This window comes from Stylophora pistillata, chromosome 11, assembly GCF_964205215.1.
Source record: "Stylophora pistillata chromosome 11, jaStyPist1.2, whole genome shotgun sequence".
Taxonomy (NCBI): domain Eukaryota; kingdom Metazoa; phylum Cnidaria; class Anthozoa; order Scleractinia; family Pocilloporidae; genus Stylophora; species Stylophora pistillata.
Window position 1 is genome coordinate 20,042,565 of NC_142529.1, and position 25,132 is coordinate 20,067,696.

A 25,132-nucleotide genomic window follows, 5' to 3' on the forward strand; every position below is an offset into this window, starting at 1 on the left:
CAATTTCCACATAAGACCTTATTTTGTGTACCGTCAACTTTCTGCCCATTTAATGTTTACACTGAACTATCAAACAAAGTCAAATGAAAATAAAAATGCATTTTGAATACAGAGGACGTAATTGAGAGAAATTTGGCAAAAGAACAAACATCCAAGTTTGTTGTTTACATTGTCAGTTTTCAACTAACGCCAGTCATTTATGGATAGCGACTTCAAGGATATTTTCCGAACGCGTTCAAACTTTACACATCCGATTCCAAAATTAAATATTGAAACAGTTTTGCAAACCGGAGGAAAGTAAAACTGTAAAATAAACATGGAAAAAGAAATACGAACATGATTAGAAGGTTTTGCATTTGCTCACAGCACTCTGTAACTTTGTTTTAGTTGAAGGAAATATCTAACACTGCGACAGAAAATGGCGGAGTTTTCAGCGGGAGGAAACATTCCAGTTAGCTTGAATTTTAACAAAAAAATTCAATTGCTTGAAAACGAACTTGAGGCAAAACTTTCTACTATGTTAAGATAGAATTTGAGCAAAACAAAGTTCGCCAAGCTGCGTGGAGGCTAGAAATGGAAAGCAAAAAGTACCAACTAAAACTGTTTAGAAAATTCATAAAAACACGTAGATAAACTCACGCTCTTACCAACGATTTCACCCCATTAGGCTTTGATTGTCTCGAGAAAATATTTTTGTTAAAATCATGGAGGTAAATAAATTGGTAAATTACATATAAAATGAAGTCATTTACATGATTAAGGAACTGTAATTACCCCCAGACACGCGAACGCGAGCAAATTTGAGGATTTTTTTTACACAGGATTCCCCATTTCTTCTCTCCCTGCCTGGTTTGAGCTATACCGACTTGAAATTTCTAGTGCGTACTATTTTTTAATTTTTTTCCCTCTAATTTCGGTCACCACTTTGCACAATAAAGGTATAATTCTATAGGGAACACGACGTTGCCAGGAATATTACGGTACGATGGTCTTCGAAATTTCACGAATCTCGTAATATAACAAACTTTCCCTTCCAAGAATATCGGGCAAAAGTTGTTCCTTCTGCCCAAGACAATGTCCACCAAAATCGATTTTTATGGAATGGAAAAATGTTATTGATGATACATCTATTTTATGGGAATCTCCTCAGTATGAACCATCACCTTGGTATAACTTTTTTTTCTTTTTGAACACTTTACATCTGAACATTAGAATTCATTTTCTTCATACTGTTCTTTTATACATTTACTGACGCGCTTACTAGGAGAATTTGTTCAACATTCAAGAACTTATTTAGTTGGTGATCATTTTTTTTATTCTCGTGACCTAAACGTTTGATTCAGGGGTAACCTCGTTCCCAGAGTATTTTCCCATAGTTGGGGGTTAGTTGGAAAAGGCCCTGGGAACGAGGTTGATTCAGGGGTGATATTGTAAGGAAAAATTAGATGCTATCACCTTGGGCTTTAAGGGTTAACCCGAATAATGACTAATATGCGTAAGGCCATGTAATTTCTCCCTTCATAATGATAATGACAATAACATTGCTTATGGTGATAATAATGATTATCATACTCAAACTCGTTCCCAAGTTCTCTCCTCTTACCTTCCTTTGGAGCCAGAGCTGAGAGAAAGAGGTTCTCGCTGTCTCGCTCCAAAGAAAGGGAAGAGGAGAGTAGGCCTAGCCACAAATTTCCGATGAATCCCAAAAAAGTTGCCGATAAAAGTGTCTAAAAGTTGCCAAAAAGTTGCTGAATTTCAAAAAGTTGCCGAAAAGTTGCCAAAATTTTTCTGCTTTTCGTACCTTTTTTGGGTGTTAAAGATTAAAAATTCGCACACTGCTTCTTATCAAAACTTTATTTGTCAAAGTCCAATGATAATATCAGAGGTTGTTTCCATTTAACTTGATCATCAGTCACTGTAATTGTTCGCCATCTTGAAAATCGTGCAACGTGATACCGCTGACCTCGTGATAAGGCATCACAAAAATCAACCCCCTGGGGAGGGGCCCTAGTTATTGTATTTTAGAATAAATTGAATAAATGTCTATCGAAAACTGACCAATGTGGTTCAAAACGTGAAGAAAGTGGCTTCAAAAAACCTCAAAAAGCTCAAAGTTGCCGAAAATTCTAAAAGTTCCCGAAAATCTCAAAAGTTGCCGAAAAGTTGCCGAAAAGTTGCCGAGCAACTTGTGGCTAAGCCTAGAGGAGAGACCCTGGGAACGAGATTGAATCATCATTATTAATTAATGATGTTAACAACTTAAAATCAAGGTGCGTTTGTCGCGGACTTGGTCTTCCGATCAGCCCTACTGTTTTTGTCTCAGTGTCTCCGCACCCCACTAGTGCCATCACTAGGCGGAGTAACACTCCGGAATTCATCGTTCAAGTTACTATGTCAAATCGATTCAAGGCTTTTCTTCTGCGACGAGCGAAATCGGCGTCAACGCGGAGGAAACCACAAAATTTTAAAAAAATACATGGTAACATACCAAAAACTTAACCAAGTAGAAATTGGACCTTTCGCTTGCAATACCAACACAGACAACTATCGTACGCAACAGCTAAAATTTTAATCATAAAAATAGCGTTCTCTCTATTCATGCATAAACATTTGCAGATGAAAACCCCTATGCAGGATATTGTCCTCCATAAATTCGTTTTCATATCAAGAAAATTGTCACAATAAGACGCAAACATTTGGTGAACGACAGATTTCCTCCAGCTCCAGAATTTTTTCAACTCCAACGAGAAAAGCTAAGCTTTTTTAATGAACATGGATCTCATCAAAAAGAAATGAATCTTAAACTCCTTTCGACGGTTTAAGAGTCATTTCTGAAGAAGAGCGCTAGGAGAAGAAGAGCGCTAGGAGAATTCGAGCCCTGATCAGCAGAAAAATTAATTTTAAAGCTAAACAAGTTCTCCTTCAACCCTTTAACTCCCAGAAGTGATTAACTTGTAACTTCTCCCTTTAATATCCATACACTATGCAGCAAACAAGTAATGAGAACACACAAACTTATCAGGCAGAAGTAATCTTGATCGACAGAGCTGAATAACGTCTACGCATGCGCTAGGTTTTGCCGCGGAGACACGGATTTTGAGTCGTTCGCATGGTTGATTTCCCATCCTGTTCCTTCGCGGCGTCGATTTCCTTGCCGCTTTTCATTTACAGAACAACCTCCAAAAATTTGGTACACCCCCTCAAAATTTTCAAAAATTAATTTTCTCCTTTAAACCTTTGGAAATAAGAAAGTGCCTTCGACGAAAATAGAGTTCCTCGGTTTTAAAGGTCAGCCCTTATTATTTTCCGCTAATTTCGCTAAATTTTAGACCTAGGACACTGGAGCCCGCGTTGTTGACCGCATACCCGCTGACATAGCATTTCATTATTCAGCTCTGTAATCTTGATCTTACTCCAAATTCTCGCAGGTAGTTTACAAAGAAATGTGTAGCGGCTAGAAGGGAGAATAAACAGTCAGCTCTTGGCAGTTCTAGGGTCAGAAAATGTACGCTGACCAGCAAGGTTCATCATAGGCTATCGAACATAAAATAGTCTCGATTCACGACCAAATTCTCCTAACACTGAAGCAAACTTTGAAATCCAGTAAGGAAAATTGTTGCTTACTTATCGCGAAGAGTGGACGCATATCTTCCTTTTGCTACTGCATTATATCGGAAGAGGAGGCTGCACAAGTTAGCCAACCCTTTCACTCAAACCTAACGGTCTATAAGAAGTTTTTTTTTTTTTACTTTGTCTTCCAGCATAAAAAACAAGCACCGTCTCAACATTTACTTCCAAACCGGCGGCGAGCATTCAAGAGAACAGTTCCACTTTCCCTTTAGAACTATTTATCACCTACATTACCAGAAAGTTCTCCTTGGTTGCGTTAATAGATTATCAACAAACTAAGGTCTTATCGTCACACCTGAAAGTCCGAACCACCTTCTGTTGCATGCGCGCGAATAAAAGCTTGTAATTAACTTCTAATATAATAATAATAATAATAATAATAATAAAATCTGCTCTCATCTGTTTCCTAAGTTGTTCGTTTTTTATCAAGTGAAAGGGTTCACTAGCTAAGAAAAGCCGTTACAAAGCTTAGAAAAGGAAAAACAACGCAAAGAAAAATTAAACTGTTCAGAGAAAGACGAGGATTTAACCCTGAACCTCACAGTACTTCAATTAAAACCACTAACAATACACTACCTGAAAAAAGGCAGTATTCCGGAAACGTTCGAGAACGGCCGGCTGCTTTCCGACTGCTTATGTCGAATATCACACGAGTGAACACGACAACTTCACGCAAAGGCGCGTGAACTAGTCCACGATAAGTCATTGTTGCTTAGCAACACCTCTTCAGTAAAACCCAGCTCAGCTAGATTGCATGCAAATCAATTGTTACCCCGAGAAATCCTGACTTTGTAAACAGTTCTTAAAATGAGATAAAACCGACCAAAAGAAAATGAGAAATATATGACATTCCGAAACCACAAAACACCCCGTAGTTTCGTAAAAACCTTAAAAAGTCCATCACTGATGTATAAAACTTTGAACACCTTTTAACCCCCAAAGCACAACAAACTGTTTTCCCCAAACATACCCGCTGAGAAATCAATTTCCTAAGATAAATAGATAAATGTTGACCCTAACAATGGGTCATTTTACAGTCCTGTACTCGGTCGCCAAGCCTTTGATTTGGAGTGAGGCTGAAGGTAACCTTGTTGCGATAGAGACCAGTATCTAGAGCACAAGAACAAAGAAATTTATATTTGAATAGCAGCAACGTCTGTATCAAAACAAGATCACCCTTAGCCTCACTTCTGTTCAAAGGCTTGGCAACCAAGCACACAACTGTAAAATGGACTATTCCATACCTATCATAAATTTATACATACATTTGCAGTATAAATAATCAAATGAAATCCCAATATACTAGTAGTGATTCTCTATCTATAGACATTACTTCCATTATTTGCATTACTTGGATGGTTGAACGACGGAGGCAACGGATTCTGACACTGCATTGGGGCGTAACTGGTCCGCCACTGAGGGAACAGTCCCCCGGGTGCTGTGCTGTATCCGGGCCCGACACGATGCGCTTCCCCAGGGAAGTATTGCGGAATGGTCACCGGATACTGTGAGTGACCTGTGGGAAAGTTAAGTGGACCGGGTGGGAGAGAAAAACCAGGAAGAGCATAGCCTGGTATTCCTTGCGGCGAGTACTGGCTCTCATAAGCCTGGTAATGAGAAGGAGTTGGAGGCAGTTGCGGAGTGGATGGGACGCTTTTTAACTGCTGCATGCTGCTGACTGTGTCATGGAGATTGACCAGAGGAGGACGAACTTCACTCCGTGGGTTACCTCCTTTCGGCTTCTTCCTCTCCACTGGACTCTTTCCATTGCTGGGGCGTTTCTTGTTAGTGGCACTCACGTCATTACTCTTCGAAGTAGGCCCGTTTATTTGCGAAACGTTATTCGCTGATATTTCTTGACTTGGCTCTGATAGAGCGCGACTAGACTGGTTCCGAGAGGACTCTGTACTTGTTTCTGCGTTAACAGGACTTGGTGTACCGCTGACCGGGCTACTGCTGTGGGCGGAGTTGTCGTCACTTTCGGTGTGTGTCCCACAAGAACTTGTGCTGTCGCTGTCATACTGAACGAGTAAACTCAAAGCCCCTTTTGCCTTGTTCTGACCTTTCTTTTCCTTGCGTTTGCGTTTCTTTTTGGGAGGTTCTGAAGGCTGGTCAACCGACTGGTCAGGCTTCTGGGACACTTGAGGACTGAAGAACAAAATGAGAAATGATATCATTCGATGGATGTCCTCCCTTTTCATCTGCCGAGAGCCAAACACGTGTAAACATAAGCTCAATAATTAAGTATCTCCTTAAAATAATTAGTGATCCTCCAAATTCGGTCTAGAAAGCTTTTTTGAGCCAATTCAAGACAGAGCACACTAAAGACTCATTTGAATCAGCTGAGCTAACCAAAGTAAGACTAAACCGTTCGGTTTTAAACACTCTATTCCTCGTTTTTACCTGTTTTTATCAGTGACTTCCGTTGCTCTCGTAGCTTCACCTTCTTTTGCAAGAGAAAACACGCTTCCAAATGATGGCAGCGACACTCCCAGAGGAGACTGCATCATCAGAGACGGTACTACGGGGATTGGGCTACGAGCAGAACAGGGATTGCTGTCTACTAACACAGGCGCTTGTCCATCCAACACCGCCGACCCCGCCTTAGAAACAGACGACGAAATTGATGGAGACTGGGGAAGAGATTCGTGCGCCATAAGGCTGCTGACCTCTGTGTCGGGGCTCACGGACTTCGGTACCTGAGGCACGGGAGAACTGCGCTTCCTGCTTGACAAAGAAGTGGAGCTCGTTTCCTTCTTAGGACTAGGTCGCTTTCCGCTAGGGAGAGGAATCATGTCTAGGGGAATGTCAGGGATGATGGCAGTGTCTTGATTTTGAGTCGAGGATGATTCACGTTCCTGCCCTGGGCCGACACTCGATGACACGGAAGAGGACACTTCATCGGACACACTTTCACCCTTAGACGTCGCAGAGCCACGGCATGGTTCCTTAAAGCCAGTAAGGAGGACGGTTCCTTTGGGGTTCACGGAACCCCCTTTGGTGGCATTGGTTGTGCTACCTGTGTGTGCTCCTGCCATAAGAGCTCCTCTCGACACATCGTCTGAGATCGCGATCGACTCTGGGGTCGTTGACGAAGGTGTCTTTTGTCCTTTTGATGGCAATTCGGTAGATTTCCCATCATTGCGTACATTACGGGGTCCCGTAATGACAGGAACAGGGGCAAGATCCCTCTGGGTAGTGTTTGAGGAGATCACACCAGTAGATTCAACTCGGGAACTTTGCTCCAGAAGTGACAAAGGCGGGGATTGTCGTCGCTGACTCTGATTTCCATCAGTGGAAGAAACTGATGGAGGAAGAGAATAGGTACCAGGGCTTGTTACGAAAGGCACACGGGATTTACTTGTTGGGTTTGGCAAGTTCATGTCGCGAGTTATATGTGCAATACTGAAATTTGTGGAGGGAGACTTGTTTCTGCTCTTAGGGCTACTCCTGTTGGTTTTCACTTCTGCTTCTGATGGACTTCTGCCTTTAATTCCCGTTTGTGACTCTTGGCATGAGCTGACAATGCTATCAATTGTAAAAGGGGAAGTTCGCTTCTTACTTGTCGTTGGAGTTGCACCACGTGTTGGAGTTCGTTGAGCAGAGCTTGCCTGTTCCGATGAGGACAACACCCCACTACGGAATGAGCTTACTAGAACGTTTCCTACGGGAGGAGTCCTAGGGGAATTGGAAGCGGTCCTGCTGGGAGTAGGTGGTGAGGTGTTGACGGGACTCCTTTCATCGACCCTCGGGGTGTCAGGCGTTGAGGAAATCGAAGTATGCGAGGAAGGTGTTCCTTGAGATCGCATTGCTGAAGGTGTTGCTACAGGTGGTGGCTGCTCAGGGAGAGTATCATTCAGCAGGTCGCAGAGAAGCTTTATACCAGCACTGTGGTCGGTTGAGAGGTCCGTGTTTGGAAATGATCTGCCAACAATAGGCGACTGACTGGTAGAAACAGGTGGGTTCACTTGTGATGGGTTTGGCAGGGATGTCGTAGATGTTGCAGCCACTTGAGTCGCGAAAGTGTTCAAGTATTTTTGCGTAGAAGCCGAAAGGGAACTGAGGGGTGTTGCAGTTGAGGTCGGTAGACGAGATGAAGCAACTGATAGAGGACTCAACGGAGAGACAAACGAGAGACTATTCTGAGCAAACGAAACCATTGCAGGAACTCCACTGCCAGATGCTGGTAGAGAAGTAATGGGAGTGGCTTGCCGAACTGGGGTGGGTGTCACAGGCGATGTCACCAAGGATACAGGCGAGAGGATCGCACCTCTGGAAAGACCCGACTTATTGACTGACGTTACTGGGGAGGTGACAAGAGGTTGCACTGGGCGAGATACTGTTGGTGACTGCTTCAGTGATGCCGTTGGAGTTGACGGAGAAACAACTGTTTTTACAACTTGATGGTTCAACAATGCTGCTGAAGACGGAAGTGTCACGTTGAGTTCCGGTTTTCTTGGACTGGTCACTTTGGACTTCTTTTTAGCGTTGCTCCCTTTTTGAGTCGTCCTCTTTGAGTTAGGGGTAGTGGGAATCAGTCTGCCATCTTTATCTACAAACGAAACCATCTGAACTGGTACGCCTACAGGCTGCAATAAGCAAGGGTGATATGCGCTGACAATTTGAGGTTGCGTACTACAGTGTGGCGCCTGGGACCTAGGAAATGTTCTGGATGGAACAGGCATGGAAACTGTAGCTTTGGACGCCACACTTGATGAGGATATTATACTACGTGCTGGTAAGCCTACAGAGATTCGAGAATTGTTCAAGTGCGCACTTGAGTTGGAAGAAAATGGGCTCGTAATTGGCTTAACGGCTTGTGTGACAGGTTTTGCATACGTCCCAACGTTAACTTGCGTGTGTACAGTTTTTGAAGAAGAGACGCTGGCCGTCTCCCAGACCTTTTTCTTGGAGTCCAGCTGTTCGACTTCCCTCTGCAGTTTGTTGACCTTTTCAACCAAAGCCTTTTTCTTCTTCAACTCTTCGTAGAGGTGGGTCATCAAGCTCTGTTTTTCTTTAGCTTGCATTTCACCCTTAGAGGAAAGAATAACGCTCAAGTCAACAACTTACAACTTTATTTACTATTTGAAAAAAGAAAAATACAAAAATGGTCGCTTCCCGCAAATAGCACTGGCTAGTCGAGGCGGGAAGCGACAGGAGAGAATAGGTTTACTTTACAGCCTGTCAAATTTGGACAAGGTATGAAGAAAAATAATTGAAAAGTAGCCCTTAAAGTATTAACATAACAAGTGGAAAAGTAATGGAGGTACAATACATCGCTTGTAGAATACATGAGATGACATTACAGAGTAAAAAGGGAATAAAATAGTAATAATAAATAAATAAATAACCGCCACCATTGCAACTTTAACCGCAGAATTAACCGTCATTGTGGATATGTTGATATAAGTTTCTGAATTATGGAAGGCGATTCAATGTAAATATCCTCAGAAGCCAGTAAAGACAGAAGCATATTATGGATCTCTGTTTTAAAACTCTTACGAGGGAGCTCACGTGTGGTGTTATTCAGAAAATTCCATAGATTTGGCCCTAATCTAGAAATAGAATTCCGCATTACGATTGTTGTGGATGGGTTAACGTAGTAATTACCAGCTGAGGAGAACCTTGTGTTATGCGAATGAACTTGATTTGAGGAGCGGAAGAGATTTTAAAGGTTTAAAGGTACAGAGTCATGGGCAACTTCATGCATAAAGGTCAAAACCGTCTAAAGTAAAGCAGATTAATTGGCAAGATATTGGATGAAATAAACAAGGGAAGAATATGATCTCTATTAGGAAAGAAATGAATCAAGCGAAGAGCACCGCAGGATTAAGATTTTACGCAAATTTTACTTCGCTGCCTGTCCCCAGGCGATTATGCCGTATGTCAAGTATGGGGCAACCAGGGATCGATAAATAGTTAGTAAAGTACTCAGCGGGATGAAGTGTCTCAATCTCGCAATAATACCAATAGTTCTGCTAATCTTAGAGGCAACATAGTCAATATCATATTTCCAACTAAGGTTTTTATCAACCAGTATCCCTAAATATTTCACGTAATCTTGTTGTTCCAGGCGAGCTACGCTATTGATGTTGGGAGTCAAGTTCAAGTCAAAGTCAGTTCCAAGGAGACGGCAACAAACCGATTGCCATTCTTAACGGCCTGAAGGGCCTAAAGCTATATTTTAAAATAAAAATTAAATAAAAACAAGATAAAAATAGAGACGCGGGTTCTGGATGTAAACAGAACAGCTTTACCGGGACCATCAAGAAACAGGCCCCAGGCCTGAACTGTTGATGCGCGAATGGTAACATTACCAATGTAACAGCCATGAAAAGACATGGATTTTTTAAAGTGGTTACCCCTGGCTAAGTCTCGCTCCGGTTTCTAACACCCAACGCCACTTGTAAATGGGATGTTCCCTTCATTGCGTTCTCAATCGATTGAATGGTCCGTTTTGCCACTTGGTAATTTAGACCTTAAGCTTCATCAACTAGAAGTGTCTATTTCTTCCTCTAAAATCAACTCGAAAAAAACATTTAGCAGGTTTCCATAAACATACCGGTTTCTGAACCATGTCCAAGTCGCCATTGGTAAGTTTTCCATCCCTCGTAGAGTTTTTGTCACCCTGTTAAAGAGGGTAATCATAAAAATTGAAGTTTGTTAAAATGGATAAAGAAATGATGTCATACCGGATTATGACTATACTTCACTTTTGGATTATTTGATGAACGACCTTTTAACTGACCATGTTTCGCTCTCCACACCGAACGCCTTCGACTTTGCTAATCCTAGCGGAATGCTGTACGCCTGTCACTACAAAAAATCTGATATATGATCTGACCCACCAACAACTCTTTTGTAGCCAAGTTGATAGAGCATTTGACCGCTAAATCGAAACTGGCTGAGGGTCCAAACCTTATAAGGAAGTAATGTTCACTTAACGATGATGTGGCGTCCTATTCAGCATCAACCCCATCTGGCAAGCGGTAGATGATCGTTGAGGTGCCCTGATTCAGTCTTGCATGGTACTGTGGGCTCTGAGAAAACTGTCTCCTCACAAGCGATCCTGAGCCATGCATTAACAATTTAACTGCCACGACATAATTCTAATTAGAGGTAGCTACACACACTTACAGGAGAGTGATAGTTCTTGTGCTTTTCAAGATGTTTGACTTCTTTTTCCAGCCGTTTTACTTTATCCTTCATCTTCTTGTGTTCGCCCAACAGCTCACCTGCTTTCATAAGTAACTCCCGAGGCGTCTTTGCCGTCAAACCAATCTTAAAGAAAAAAAAATATATATTATCACTCTTTTTTAATTTTAGTTTTCAAGAGAACGTATTTCAAACTGGACTTGACCTTTGTCACTTGAAAGTAGCTACGTCAATAAAGTTTCATTGATTTTTCTGTGAATAAACTGTCAATAAAATCTCTTTCTGAGGTAACCAAACACAAACGATGCCAGAGAAAAACAAAAAAATCGAACTAGGGTGGTTAAGGATGGAGAGGATTAACACGGACTGCAAATTTAGATCAACTTTTAATTGAGTATCGAAAGTCGTCCGGGATTTCTTTTGTTTTGATTTAACTTTTGAGGGGGGGAGGTGGCTGATTTCTGGTCATCTAGAAATTTTTCTCTAGCAATCTGCTGGGCAGGATATTTTTTCCCGTTCTAAACGCTCTTTTTTCTGTTACATTTGGGCTGTATGCAATTTTTTTCTTCCAAAAAGCGCTTGCAGGAAATTTTTTTCAAAATCATCCCCCCCCCCTCAAGAGTTAAATGGTCGACCCCTAGGAGGACGTAAACCTTTTTAGTTGGTTTGCAACCAATCTCTAGAGACACAGGTAACAATGGTGAAAGGAACAAATACTGATGGACGAACAAAAGAAGCTAATAAGATATCTATTGTTTACGTCCACCAACATGGCGGCAATGACGTAACGTGCAAACCACCTATTGTCGATGGCCGCTGGTCGCTGGTTTTCGCTCGAACTTAGAAATTCAACGGCTAAGAGACATGAGAAAATCGGAGAAATTACGTATTACAGTGTAATGGCCATAGCTGTACCAGTAACTAAGATAGAAGTCACAGACCACTCACCTCATCCATTCGTAATCTGAGATTTCCCAGCGCTTCCTTTTGTAGTATTTCCACGTGTTTTTCGGCTAGGGAAACCTTTCCCATCAATTCTTTCTTCCTTGCCTAAAAACAGGAAAACTTTCACTACAATGTGCGGTTTTCAACTGAACGTTTGAGTCTACTGGCTGAGAAAACGCGTCATTTTGTACTTCCCTTCTGATTTAAAAGAAAAACTTAGTTCAACAAACCACTAGAGCAGCTTAAACAGTCTATCAACTTTACTTGTAGTACCCAGGAGTTTCAATAACTTTTTCCATGAGCGGTTACCAATGGTGGGATAGGTGGCTCTGCCGTAAGGCAAACCCAACCGACTTTTATTGAAACTCCTGGTGCTACTCAAATTTTTGCACAGCGGCTGCGATGGTCAACATTACCCGATTGTGCGCCTGGGTGGAGAAATGCACTAAGGTAAAAACCATGCTTTCTAAGTCTCCCTTTACAATTAAAGTGACTACTTAAATTATTAAGTTTGCTTACCGAGGCGCACTGACCTTTCCAACAAGATAACATTTTCAAAGTAGACCTACCTTCTGTTCTTCGATTTGCCTCTTGAGATTTTCCTTGTATTCGGAGGAATTCATGTGGCACATAAAATGAAGGAACTGGTACCGAGTGACAGCTGAAAAAAGGACAATAGGATAATATGACGAGGTCTTGTATAGATTTGAGTATCGCAATTCACGCTTGCATACAGACTGCCTCATATGGCCGCGGTAGCGTGACGAGTTATGGCGTGACGAGACATATGGCGTGACGAGTTATGGGTACCATTTGGTACCTTTCCTCGCATTCCCCCGATATTCCAACACTAGTTAATTTCTTAACATTTTGTCAAGGTTTTCTTTTTCTCTTCTTCCTTTTTTTTTTTTTCCATCATGAAGGATGCACGTGGATCTACGCAACTGTGCAAAATGTTAGTTATGTTTCCCTACACTTCTGGACACTTGAGCTCCGATTGAATCTAACTTACTGCTGCACGAGCTAAACAAACAGTCAGTTTAAATGTAAACTCACCAACTAACTGTGTATGAAACAACGATGACAACGCTGCAAACGAAAAAAAAACTAAATCATTGACCTCTTGCTCCTTGCGCATGCTCACTTACTCATAAGTTGCTCCAAAGCTGGGAGAAACTGTTCTATGCAGAAATTGTTTGACACAGGTGGTGGCGATGCTGATGAAATCCTCATTCCCTGCTTTTGCCCTCTCCTCCTTTGAAGGTTCTGGTCGAAAAACAAAAACAAAAAACAATAAATAAATAAATAAATTTGTCCATGTTGGATTTTTGTTCCTGCAACGTGTCTCTAACATCATTAGTTTAAAGTGTTATCCCAAGGATTAAGAATAGTACGGCAGTAACTGTGCTTGCCTCTCGCTGTTGCAGCCTGCTTTCAGTCCACATGTGACGAACAAAGTGGTCAAACATGAGCATATGCGAACGTTCTAGGGTCTAAGTGGCGTATCTCCAGGCTTTCAGAGCCAAGTTGTCTTACAGGAGTTATGAACGACCATAGAAGCCAATTAGTCACCGTGTTTTGAAACCATAGAGCTTTTTTGATAACCTGTCTCACATACCATCCATTAGGCTACCACATACCTCACTATTTTCAATGGAAAAAAAATGAACCAGTATTTCTTCAGAAAGACCTCAACAATTGCAAACAGTTGTGTTTACCTGCAATGCAGCTACCGTGGCATTTTCCAAAGCTGTTACGGCCAGATTATCCCTTTGCCTTTTCTCACTTGCTTTAGACATCTGTTTTAACTTCACTTTTGTCATGGAATTGTTCTTCTTTGGTTTTGATTTTTGCTTTCCCTTTCCTTTGTTATTCTTAATACGCTTCTTCAACTTCTGAGCTTTCTTGTTTTGTTGCCTCTGGTATTTCTTACGAACCTTCTGGGCAAATGTTGGTTGATGTCCCTAGGAATTCAAAAACAAATAGTCTTAAACTTTGAAATGAATAAAGGCTGATAGTTTCCAAAGAAACTGTTAGGGGTTGCGTCGGTGGGGGTAACGAAATAATTTGTATATATCAACAAATAGCGTAGCTTCATTTTCTGCCTTTAAAAGCACACACAACCCACAATTCCTCTATTCACTCCGACGAAGGGCTAACGCTCGAAACATCAGCTTTTGTAATCGTTACGGTGGCCAATTTACTATTTCAACTTTGTTGATATATCCAAATTAAACTTTTAAATCCTTACAGTGACAAGCATCAAATTTCTCCAGACAATATCACCCCCGAATCACACCAGGAGAAACGTTGGAAGCTAGGAAAATTTAATGTGAGCTTTTCCTTTCCACAAAGGAATCCGATCAGAATTCATCGCTTAGTTAATAGCTTAACCCATTCATTCATCGCCATGAATGACTGAGACAGAACTTCTCCTTATTACATGACTCGGGCAGTCAGAGGGCCAATAACTAAAATCAACCAATCAAAATGCTCTATTGCTGGTCCAATATTCTCTAACTATTGGACTGGGCACTGTCCCGAATGGTCCCGAATGATACTGCACTTGTGTCCCTTTGAACTTTAGTCGTATAATAAATCTCTTATTAACCAAGCTTGCTCGGGAGCGTACCGGAAGAATATCGGCCCTCGATCTTTATTGTACGGACATCGCTGCGCTCGGTCCGTACTGTCAAGACCTCGGGCCGATATTCTCCCGGTACGGCCCTCGCGCTTGGTTAATAAGATATATTTATAATATCAATACAATATCAAGCAGACAAGTTATTAGAATTGAGAAAAAGATAAATAAATAAATAAATAAATACATAAATAATAATAAATAAATAAATAAAGCTCCCCCCTTAGGGGCTTTTCAGCCACAATGTAAACTAACTTAGTGCTTAAAAATCCCCACTGGCAGGAGGCAGACCAGTGGGCTATTTACAGAGCGCAGCTGAGGAGTTGAACCAGGAGTAACTGAGAACAAATCCAGTGAGTGACAGGGTAGAGGATATGAACCCAGAACACCGGATTACAAGTCTAGCACTCTAACCACTTGGCCACACTGTCTCCTAACTAGAGATCAATTTGTGGATTATTTGTTGATCCAATACCAAATTCTACAAACTAATATCATGAGAGGTGTGTGGCGGAGAGTAAGGAGGATTACGAACAAGATCTTGGGAGTGAAAGAGTTAATAGCTTAATTCTTGTAACTAATTTAAGAAGAAATGAATGAGGGTTAGGCAAGAGAATTTGCAATTATTACATCAATCAATCAAACTAGCAAACTAGGAAGGTTATCAAAAAAAAATTCTATACTCTGTTGCCATCTTTCTGTTCTTGATCTTGCCATGTAGAGTTCATAATGCCATTCCTTTCCTGCAGCACACTCTTCTTGCTGTGGCTTTTCCTTGAATTTCGACTTCGGCTCTTATTTGCTTCGTTGGTGGCTTCAATTTGGGTAATGAGTTGATTCCACTGGTGTCTGGTTGAAACACCAAACAGAACATCATCCAGTTCTTCAAAGTTTGGTGTACTAGCCATTGAGTCACTCAAGCTACTGGCATCACTATAGTCTCTACCCTCCTAGAAAAAAGTGTAGGAAAAAAGAATTTGTGAGAAGAAGAAAATGCCAGCCATTAAATCTTTGCCACTTTGTAACCCAAACTTTGCTAGTGGCTGAAAAAAAGAATGCTTTTCAGACTTACAGGTATTACAGTATACCCATAGACATGGACCAGATTATTTCTTGTTAAGGTGAACAATTTTCTATTTTCTGACTTCATCTTTCTATGAATAACTATTGTGCAGTGTAAACAATTAACCTTAGACTTCTACTCCCCCCCCCCCCACAAAAAAAAGAAAAGGATTTTTTTTCTCTTCTACTTCAAACAAAACTAGTGATCCCTTAACCCAGAAGAGCTTGAGTTGTGAAAATGGTAAAATCTCACCACAGACACAAAGTGGCCCCAACTTGTCATGTTTCCTAAAATTTTTGCTGGTAGTCATTTATGTACTCTTAGGTGGGGCTATCTCTAGAGTTTTCAATTGTGAGATGGACACACAAAACCCGTAAACATCTAAGTAACAGCTCCTCCTTCAAAATTTATGTAATTCTGACACTTCTTTGAAAAAATGTTAATGATTTACTTAATTGCTTTGGGGAAATGCAAGGGAAGAATAAAAAAATTTACCTTTCTTCTTTTGAGGTCTGCAAAATACTGTTCAAGCTGAGGAAAAAGATTATAATGCCATATTAACCAGGTTTGATTCCAAAGTGTGATCAGAATACACACTGTCCTTACAATTTTCCAAATTAATGCTTTTAAGTAGAAAAGTGATAAGAATAAAGAAAATGATCAAATGAGGGACATTAGATATTGCTCCCCATTTTCCAAAGGCAACTTAAAATCAGTACAACAATGTATCAGTACTTTTCATTCTCACCAGGGTCCTATCAATAACATGAACAAAATAGGAAACAGGTTTTCCTGTCCAAGACACTGCACGGCCATTTGGCTTGAGTTCAGACACCCGCAGTATAGTGCCAATATCTAAAAGAAAGTAAAAACAAATGAAAATTGACAGTTATGTTTGCATCTGAAAGAAAAGCACTGAAAAGCATACATAGGCCTTTCCTAATTCTAATGTGTGGTTCCAGAAAATAATTATCCATACCCACCCCCATGGAAGATCATTGGAAATTCTGAGGGGGAGGGGGGTTCAAGGGCAGTAATTTCCGAGGGGGGGTATGGATATTTTCTGGAACCACACAATATACTTCAATAAGGTTTCTAATCTTGGATTTTGAAAGGCTAAACTACAAGAAAGAACAACTCTCTAAAATTTGCCATGCTCACACCCTGTGCCTTTGAAGCTCAGTTGGCAGTATCGCCCAGCTAATATCTGGAGGGTACATATCTGAATCTTGTTGAAGCCTGGATATTTTCAGGATTCTCTTCTGCAATTGCTTAAACTGCAGTCCACCTGCAAAGATCACTTCTTTGCTTGATTTTCATCCCCCAGGTCAGACGAAATTTATTTCATTACAAGTTGTTATCAAATTCCTCTAAAGTTTGCCTGGCACATCAAACTGCTACCAGATGTTTCATTTCCCTGAACTGCATAACCACTCAGACAGGAAAAATGCCAATTGCTTTCAAACTCACCTGATAAATTACGTGAGGTGGTTCTGAAATTGAGGGAACAAAATGCTTTGGATGAAATGATCTTGGCACCTGTCAAAAAAAGCAACTCAAAGTCAGTGGGATAATGATAAGAAACTACTTTACAGACATTTCTTTAATGTGTAACAACTGTGGGCAACTATAATAATATGCAGGGCTGAATATTTTAAGAGCTGACATGAATTGTTGCTGCTTCAGCGGAATAGACACCCACTTCAAATGAGCACAACTCTGCCAAAATTTCATTGGTGCATCGCCCTTGAGTTACCAACCTCTAACATTCACCCCCCCTCTAATTTTCAAGGATGATTTCTGAGACAGGAAAGGATGTTTTTGAATGTCTCCCTTTTTATCACTCCATATCATACTCCCTTAAATAAAATGTTAGGTTTGGACAAAATAATCACAAGCATCAAATGAGCTATTATTAAAACTTATGAATTAACTTTGTGTATAAACACACACTCTGTTTCAGTTGACAAGTAAATGCTACATTACAAAAATAAACAATAAACAACAAAAAAACAAAACAAAACAAACTAGAAATATAGCTGGTAAAATTTAAAGTGCCTGCCCTCACACTTAGAAACTGCACACCATTTATATGAAAATGAAATTTTTCATCCATTATTTGTACTGGACACACCTTCTCGCATTGATGCAAATCTCTCCTTCAATTTATGATCAACATCTGGTCCAAAGGCAAAATTGTTGACAAACACAATCCTAAAGTTACAATGATATGAATCAAAAAAAAAAAAAAAAAAAATTAATGCTCTAGGCTAAGACATCAACTTTGTCTGGATTGAGTAAGGGAAGGAAAAAACATTCCAATCAATAGTACCAGCCCTAGGAATAGCAGCATTACATGTGTATATATCATGCATGTGACTCTGCCATGTTGTGTGCAATTTACATGCAAGTTATGTAAGTGTTATGCACAAGTAAAAGGAATATATGAAAGTGCATGTAAAAAATTGCATGCAGATTCTTCCGAGTATTTACTGCTGTACATCAATTTCTAGCCATAGTTAGCAGCTTTTCCTCACAGAAAATGTTTCATGTCTAAAAGCACTAACATGTGATGTAACATTGGATGCAATGAGGGGTAAGTAAAATCTTTTCTCTCTTTCACAGTTGAATTACTCACCCTGCAGATTGTATCTTTTCTTTCATTTTTTCCTCTAGGAAATCACCTTTCACAAGCTATTGACAAAAAAGACCTGTTACTAACTATTTCAAAGGTGTGCTTATATCTACAAATTTAAAGTAAGTTTTCAATTTTTTCAATTTTTCAGTCCATTAAATTAAACCTTTCAAGACAAATTATTAGAGATGTGTGATCCTAATTGTTATGTATTAACCAAGATTTCTTCATAGGCTGTCCAAGCACACTTCACCCTTGGTCTCTAGTAGGTATTGCAGCTTAAAAAAATGAATCTTACAATCCACTATTCCAAAATCAGTCTTACCGGTCAAAATCTCAGAGAGTCTTAAATGTCATTTCTTGCTACTTGTTACCATCTAAGATTGAGGACATTTTTGCTAGAGGGTCAAAAAATTTCAGGCAACAGTCTCATTGTTGAAATCTAAGACTTCACTAGCTGGAAACCCAGGCACTGAATCATTCTGCACACAGAATAGCTGCAATAGAGGTCTTACAGTAGAAATCTGGGATTTATCTACATTGAAGTACCCACCTTGTAGGGTTTGTAAGTTTTCCCAAACCATTGCATCCATTTACGGAATTCCCTGTCCATCTCCTGAAAGCAAAAAGAAAAGGTTCCCTTCTCAAAACCTTGTTTTCCTTTCCACTCTCAGGACCACTGACCAGTAAGGTACGTGCATTTTCTTCCAGCAAAGTGCATTATATTTGTTTGTTGTCTATGGTGTTGTATCCAAATATTATTACACGACTCGGGCAGTCAGAGGGCCAATAACTAAAATCAACCAATCAAAATGCTCTATTGCTGGTCAATATTCTCTAAGTATTGGACCGGGCACTATCCTGAATGGTCCTGAATGATACCGCATTTGTGTCTCTTTGAACTTCAGTCATGTAATAAATCTCTTATCGAATATCGGCCCTCGGTCTTTTTTGTATGGACCGAGCTGTGTTCAATCCGTACTGTCAAGACCTCGGGCCAATATTTTCCCAGTACGGCCCTCGGGCCGATATTCTCCCAGTACGGCCCTTGCGCTTGGTTAATAAGATATATATATATATATATCCCTTAGTTGATAATTTTCCCACTTCTCACTATTTGACTGCTAGGAGGGTTTATAAGACAAGTACAGTGTAAGTGCTGTTATCAACATTCCTCAGTGATTTTTTTACTCTTCTATCTCCCACACCCAGTTTCCATGACTACCCAAATTTCCCACAACACATGCAAACCCTGTTTACAAAAGTTTGTGGAAGGCTTTTTGTAAAAATCTCTCAGGTCCATGGAATCACATTTAAATTGATTCTCTTTTGCAACAAGGTTCAAGCTGACTTCATAAACATCACTCACCACTGCATATCTTGCAGGAATATCTGCTTTTTCTATACCATAACATTCCTTGATATTTCCTGATGCTGCAACTTGTAATACAACCTGACCCACACCTGAAAAAAAAATCCCACAGTTTTGTGAATGAATGCTAGCACCAAAAGTCACTCTGCTGCAGAGTTTCCTTTTTTGGCATTCTTTATATCAAATGAAAAGTACTGATAGTGAAGCTCGCAGAGCGTAGCCCCATAATTATACAAAATGGTAGTATTAACCCATCAAGCCAAAAAAATTTGGACTTATGACTGTTCGGGTATCCGTACAAGGTGCTACTTTTAGCATGTGCACCCAACTGTACTGCAGGCACGCCAACACCACAGCTTTGTCCAGTAGTCTAGTGGTCAGTGCACTGGGCTCTGAGTTGGACGACCCAGATTCTAGTCTTGGCTAGGGCAAGGCGTTGTGCCCTTGAGACATGCAGGGAAAAAAAATGTGAACTCTGCTTTTAGGCTAATTGACTAAATCTATATATTATTATCTGAATGGTCTTCTTTTCAGGACAAAGATTATCATATTTTAAGCTCTTAATTGTTGAACAAATTCTTATTGTCACAATCATAGGAATTGTATAGACAACAGATTGCAGAAAAGCATTATAATGTTATCAGGGCTTATTAAGTATTAAAAAAGAAAAACTGTCTTATGGGAATTAAATATACAATGCTGAACTGAAGTAATGACTGTGTTTCACTTACCACTTCCTAGATCAATAAATAAATCATTTGGACTCATAGGCACTTCCTTAATCATCTGAGCCACAAGTTCAAATGATGTTTCACCATATACCTAACACACACACACACACACAAAAAAAAACACCATTAATAATTAATATTAACTTATCAACAGTAGATTTATCAAAAAATGTTACTATAAGTTCAATTCTAAAGTGAGTGATTTGACACAAAAATTTTGATAGCGCAACTTTTCCAAAACAAAAATACAGTATTATTTTTTGCAGGATAATTAGACCTTTGATATGACTTCATGTGCACATCCACTGAAGCATTCCCGCATTCTGAACTCAGTGATTTGTGATAGTGGAAATGGAGAATGCACCATTCACTTTGCGGTGTGGAATGAAAAATTTATGCAGCATAGTATGGATGCGGTTAAATGGAAGTTGCATGACTCGACACTTATGCATTCATGTTTGGGTTAATAGAGAAATAGGAGAGGTGACAATTGGAGTGATAAATTTTTGGGAGAGAGTGTATCAAGTGATGCAGTGAATATTAGCGATAAACACTCAAACAAGGATTTGACAACTGAGTGCAGAGTGTATCAAGTGATGCAGTGAATATTAGCGATAAACACTTAAACAAGGATTTGACAACTGAGTGCAGAGTGTACTCCACAAGTTCAGTGCACAGTCAGGGCTTGACACTTATTTTTCAACTTACTAGCCAAGTAGCCTAGTGACATCTTAGATATTACAACACTTTCAGTTTGTTGAAAATAATGTATTCAAAATTGAATTTTTTTGACACCTTCAATTAGTAATTCGTGTTTGTTTGTCCTTAACATCGCCCGCCTAGATTAGCTCGCTATTTGCAGGTGGTGTTCGTTGTAAGTAATTGTTTTGGAAGACCTAATAAAAACTTGAAAAAAAAAAAAAAAAAACTTGACTTGTTTACTAGCCAAACTGGCTAATGGAAATCGAACACCACTAGCCAAAACTAAATTTCTATTAAATAATTTGGATATATCAACAAAGTTGAAGTGGTAAATTGCAGTGCTTTCAATAAGATTTGAAATAGGTGGCTACCTCGGTACAACACCCGCCGGAGAGCGACTTGATTGCGACTTAGCGTGGCGACTGCGACTTGAGCGCGGTGAAATATACCCGGCGACTCGCAACAGAATAGCCGCCGGAGCTCCGGCGGGTGCCAGGTCTTATTGAAAGCACTGAAATTGGCCACCATAATGATTCCAAAAGCTGACGTTTTGAGCGTTAGCCCTTCGTCGGAGCAAATAGAGGAATTGTGGGTTGTGTGTGCCTTTAAAGGCAGAGAACGGAGCTACGTTTTTAAAAGCACACACAACCCACAATTCCTCTATTCGCTCCGACAAAGGGCTAACGCTTGAAACATCAGCTTTTGGAATCATTACGGTGGCTAATATACCACTTCAACTCTGTTGATATATCCAAATTATTGGTTACTCCCACCGACGCAATCCCAAACAGTTTCTTTCAAAACCATCAGCCTTTATAAATTTCTACTAGTTTGTAGCTAGTTGGCTACCATTTAGTGTGAAGCACTGACAGTCCAAAAGTAACTGTGAGAATTAAATCTCATACCAGCACTTAGCTATCGTGATCCTACTCAGGGGTTTCATTAAGGGCCAGGCCCCGGGCAAATTGACCGGTTGTGAGGACGGTTTTGCCCACCTGATTTGACGGTCTGGAGGAAAGTTTATCTTTTAAAGAAGTTCAGTTCAAAGAGTTTTTCCCGCCTGTGAAAACCAGTTGCCCTCCTGCAGAAAACATTAATGAAGCCCCTGCCTACTGTACCTCAGGAGAAAATGGTTCATAAGCATTCAGCTTGTCTGGATCTCTGACAGAGTGACTGTACACTTGCTGTATAATGTGACGCAGAAGTTCTTGAGATGGTGGAACATTGATACATGATGGAGGGGCACATCCTTTCCACTGGAAAAATAATAAAATAATATTAAATAACTCCAAAGACCAAATTGCCAAAGGTCCAATCCACAAAATAATGCTGAAAATGAACCCTTTCAACCCTAAGAGTGACCAGCCCCTAATTTCAAGCTGACTTGACTCTAAGGCCTTCGTCAAACGGCGCATGATAATCGATGATAGTTGATTCTCTTCAAACTATCATCAACTATCACCAACTATCATTCGGATGGTCAAACTGCCAAAAAATCTCGTGATAGTTGATGATAGTTCACCGGCAGTTGTGCGAGCAAAGTCATGCGAGCAGCTAGTTCCAGACTGTTTCTGCTTAAAATGTGAACACTAACATGGCTTCGCTTGAGACAAACAAACTTGTTGAAGTATGAATTTATCACGACGAAAGAGGGCGACAGCTTGCTTACTAGCAATCAATTTATTGGAGGAATGTACGGAGGATGAATCTGGAGAGCATTGGTGGAAGAGAGGATGGAGAAGGAAATGCATTAAAAGGAGAAACAAAAGGGGGATGTTGAAATTGGTGGAAGAATTGCAAGTGGAGGACACTGCTGCTTAATCACAAAGAAATGTTACGAATGAACTTTGAAACATTTCAGGAAATATTGAGCTTTTGGCGGCCATTTTAAAGGAGCCCCCCGATTTTCGGGGAAAACAGCTGACCAAAAACTATCATGGACTATCATACGCGTGGTCAAATGAGAAAAACTATCATCGACTATTATGAAGAATTTGAACAAGCTCAAAATGAATGATAGTTGGTGATAGTCAATGATAGTGCATGATAGTTGGTGGTCAAATGGAAGCGTGCCCTTCAACTATCATCGACTATCATGCGCCGTTTGACCAGGGCTTAAGAGCTCTACATCACACGAGGGTCAAGTGACAAATGGTCCAGTGGGACTTAAGACTCCTTTTATAGCGTGCCTTCGTGTCTAAAAGTGTTCACTCCTGAACTTGACCTTGGCTAGGGAGGGAATTGTATCAGGCGAGCATGTTCAGCAAAGTTATTTTAATGTGTGTAACAGTAAGAATTACGATGAATATATGAGTTCATATATTTTGAACTGTGGTTATAGATACATATGATGCACGATCCTCACAGTAGAGAATATATGAACTTCATATATTCATCGTATCTGATTTATCATCACGGGCTTATTACGAATCAACGTAACAGCCTGCTCCCAGTTGGCTTGTTAGCTCATTTGATAGAGTGCTGCACTAGTATCGCAGAGGTCAGTGGTTTGAATCCCATACAGGCCTGATTTTTTCAGGTCTGATTTTTGCTATTGCATAAATAGCGCTCTCTACTGCAAGGATCGTGCATCATATGTAGTAAGAATTACATCACGACTTTAAAGTTATATGGTACATGCATGTACACTGAGGACAGAAAAGCATGTGAAACTGTCCAAAGTGTTCAAATTTTTCAAATTCATATTTTGGCAATGGTTAAAATTCAATAAAATCACAACAATTCAACGTGTACATGATATACATATTCTTGCCTACATTAAACCACATGGTGCATGGTGTACATTTAAATATCAGCTAAATTATTTCGATCTCCTCTGGTTAACCTCAAGAAAGACAGAGTTATGACCGGAAAAGGGTTTCTATCCGTTATCTAACAACCTGTGACTATAGTCTCCGGTATTGTTTATACCCTCTTCCGGTATGCGAAACATGGTGGCATGTCTCAAAGCACGACATTTCACCACGAACGAGACAACCCAATAAAAACGTTAAAAATCGCCCAACTATCTTTATCTTAACGATAAAAATGATCTCTCAGGAGTAAAAAATAGAACCCTATCTTTCGTTTTCCAAATCGACTACTGCTAAAATTGCGTTTTCATTTCGCCCTAGGCGAGACGTATGGAACATCGTGGTGTCAAAAAATACACGCCACGTACTGTATACTCACCAACTGTAAAATTCCGTCGATCGCTCGATTGTACCGTTCACAAAGTTTGGACATGCTTTCGTAGCTGAAATACAAAATAAAATGTGTCAATGATCGAGGACTGCAATTTCGGACCAGACGAATACCACCTGTTATTAATGAGCAATGTTAGTTTCACTTTTATTTGACACGAAACCTCAATTTGTAAATCGTAAACAACGCGGAATAAATACAATTACCTGGTTGAATCAAACTCACGAAGAACATAGTTCTCGACAGCGAGTTTCAGGTCAGGAAAATCGGCGCAAACCCATCTAGGAGAATAGTACAAAGAGGTAAAGTCGTGAGTTTGTGCAGTCGATAGAAGCTATAGTTACCTGCTTCTAACAAAATTAAAGCGAGTTTCCTACAATTTCCAAGTTTAGTCACTAAGGGAAAATCTGCTACGCAGTCTTAATTTACCTGATGGTTTCAACAATCTCTGCTGCCTCATCGCGTCCGTCCTGAAATGTAAATCATCGAATAAATATTTAGGTAAACATGACAAAGAGCGTAGATGTTAGAAGCTGTCTTGGTACAAAATTCCAAACTTGACCGAATACCAGAGGAGAAACTTACCGATTTCTGTAGAGGCCACGAATAGACAATAGGCTCTGCTCCGGCAGGACTGTGTAACTTTAAATCCGGGGCCATATCGTTCAAATACATGTCAACAAATCCACAATCCCTCGTCAAAGGCGGCCAGCAAGTTCCAAACTTTCTTCAGACGCCATATTTGTTGCCACCTCTCAGTTCCGCGACCGCGCCATGCGAAGCTCAGCTGCACGCGTCTGATCATGTGCTAATTCAGAGCCTTGTGATTGGATAAAAGGTGATAAGATAATTGAGGTATTGTTGTACACCTGTGACTGGGAAATATTTAAGACCACGAAGTCTCCGAGACGGTTTTTCAACGGAGATAAAACGTGATAACGTGACAAGTATGAGAAGAAAAGCCGAAGTATCGCTTAAATATGGGGTCTTGTTATATTCTCTGAAACTACGTAATGTACTTTTACATCCTGTTTCCGGTTTCAATTGTTAATTC

The 25,132-nt window shown here is 40.3% G+C and overlaps 1 protein-coding gene across 1 annotated transcript; it reads right to left on the reverse strand.

Moving 5' to 3' along the window:
• Positions 1 to 4,794: 4,794 nt before the first annotated feature.
• Positions 4,795 to 24,892, reverse strand: LOC111325641 (uncharacterized). Its single transcript, XM_022929480.2, has 22 exons — positions 24,664 to 24,892; positions 24,508 to 24,548; positions 24,285 to 24,359; positions 24,067 to 24,130; positions 21,993 to 22,130; positions 20,173 to 20,263; positions 19,439 to 19,533; positions 18,623 to 18,685; positions 18,073 to 18,128; positions 17,569 to 17,648; positions 16,905 to 16,973; positions 16,183 to 16,289; positions 15,930 to 15,965; positions 15,055 to 15,321; positions 13,449 to 13,694; positions 12,879 to 12,996; positions 12,300 to 12,391; positions 11,734 to 11,835; positions 10,768 to 10,911; positions 10,193 to 10,258; positions 6,034 to 8,663; positions 4,795 to 5,778 (listed from the first exon to the last, which is right to left on the reverse strand). The coding sequence occupies exons 1-22, from the start codon at positions 24,751 to 24,753 to the stop codon at positions 4,947 to 4,949; spliced, it is 5,502 nt and encodes a 1,833-aa protein (XP_022785215.2). The 5' UTR covers positions 24,754 to 24,892; the 3' UTR covers positions 4,795 to 4,946.
• Between the last annotated feature and the right edge of the window lie 240 nt (positions 24,893 to 25,132).

Bases quoted from the DNA above. Each gene is read 5' to 3' on its own strand.
- LOC111325641 (XM_022929480.2), bottom strand. From the start codon at position 24,753: ATGTATTTGAACGATATGGCCCCGGATTTAAAGTTACACAGTCCTGCC. The intron at 24,360-24,507 runs GTAAATTAAGAC...CTATTCTCCTAG, and splicing joins GAGATTGTTGAAACCATCAG to ATGGGTTTGCGCCGATTTTC. The intron at 13,695-15,054 runs GTATAGAATTTT...TTGAATTCCTAG, and splicing joins AACAGAAAGATGGCAACAGA to GGACATCAACCAACATTTGC.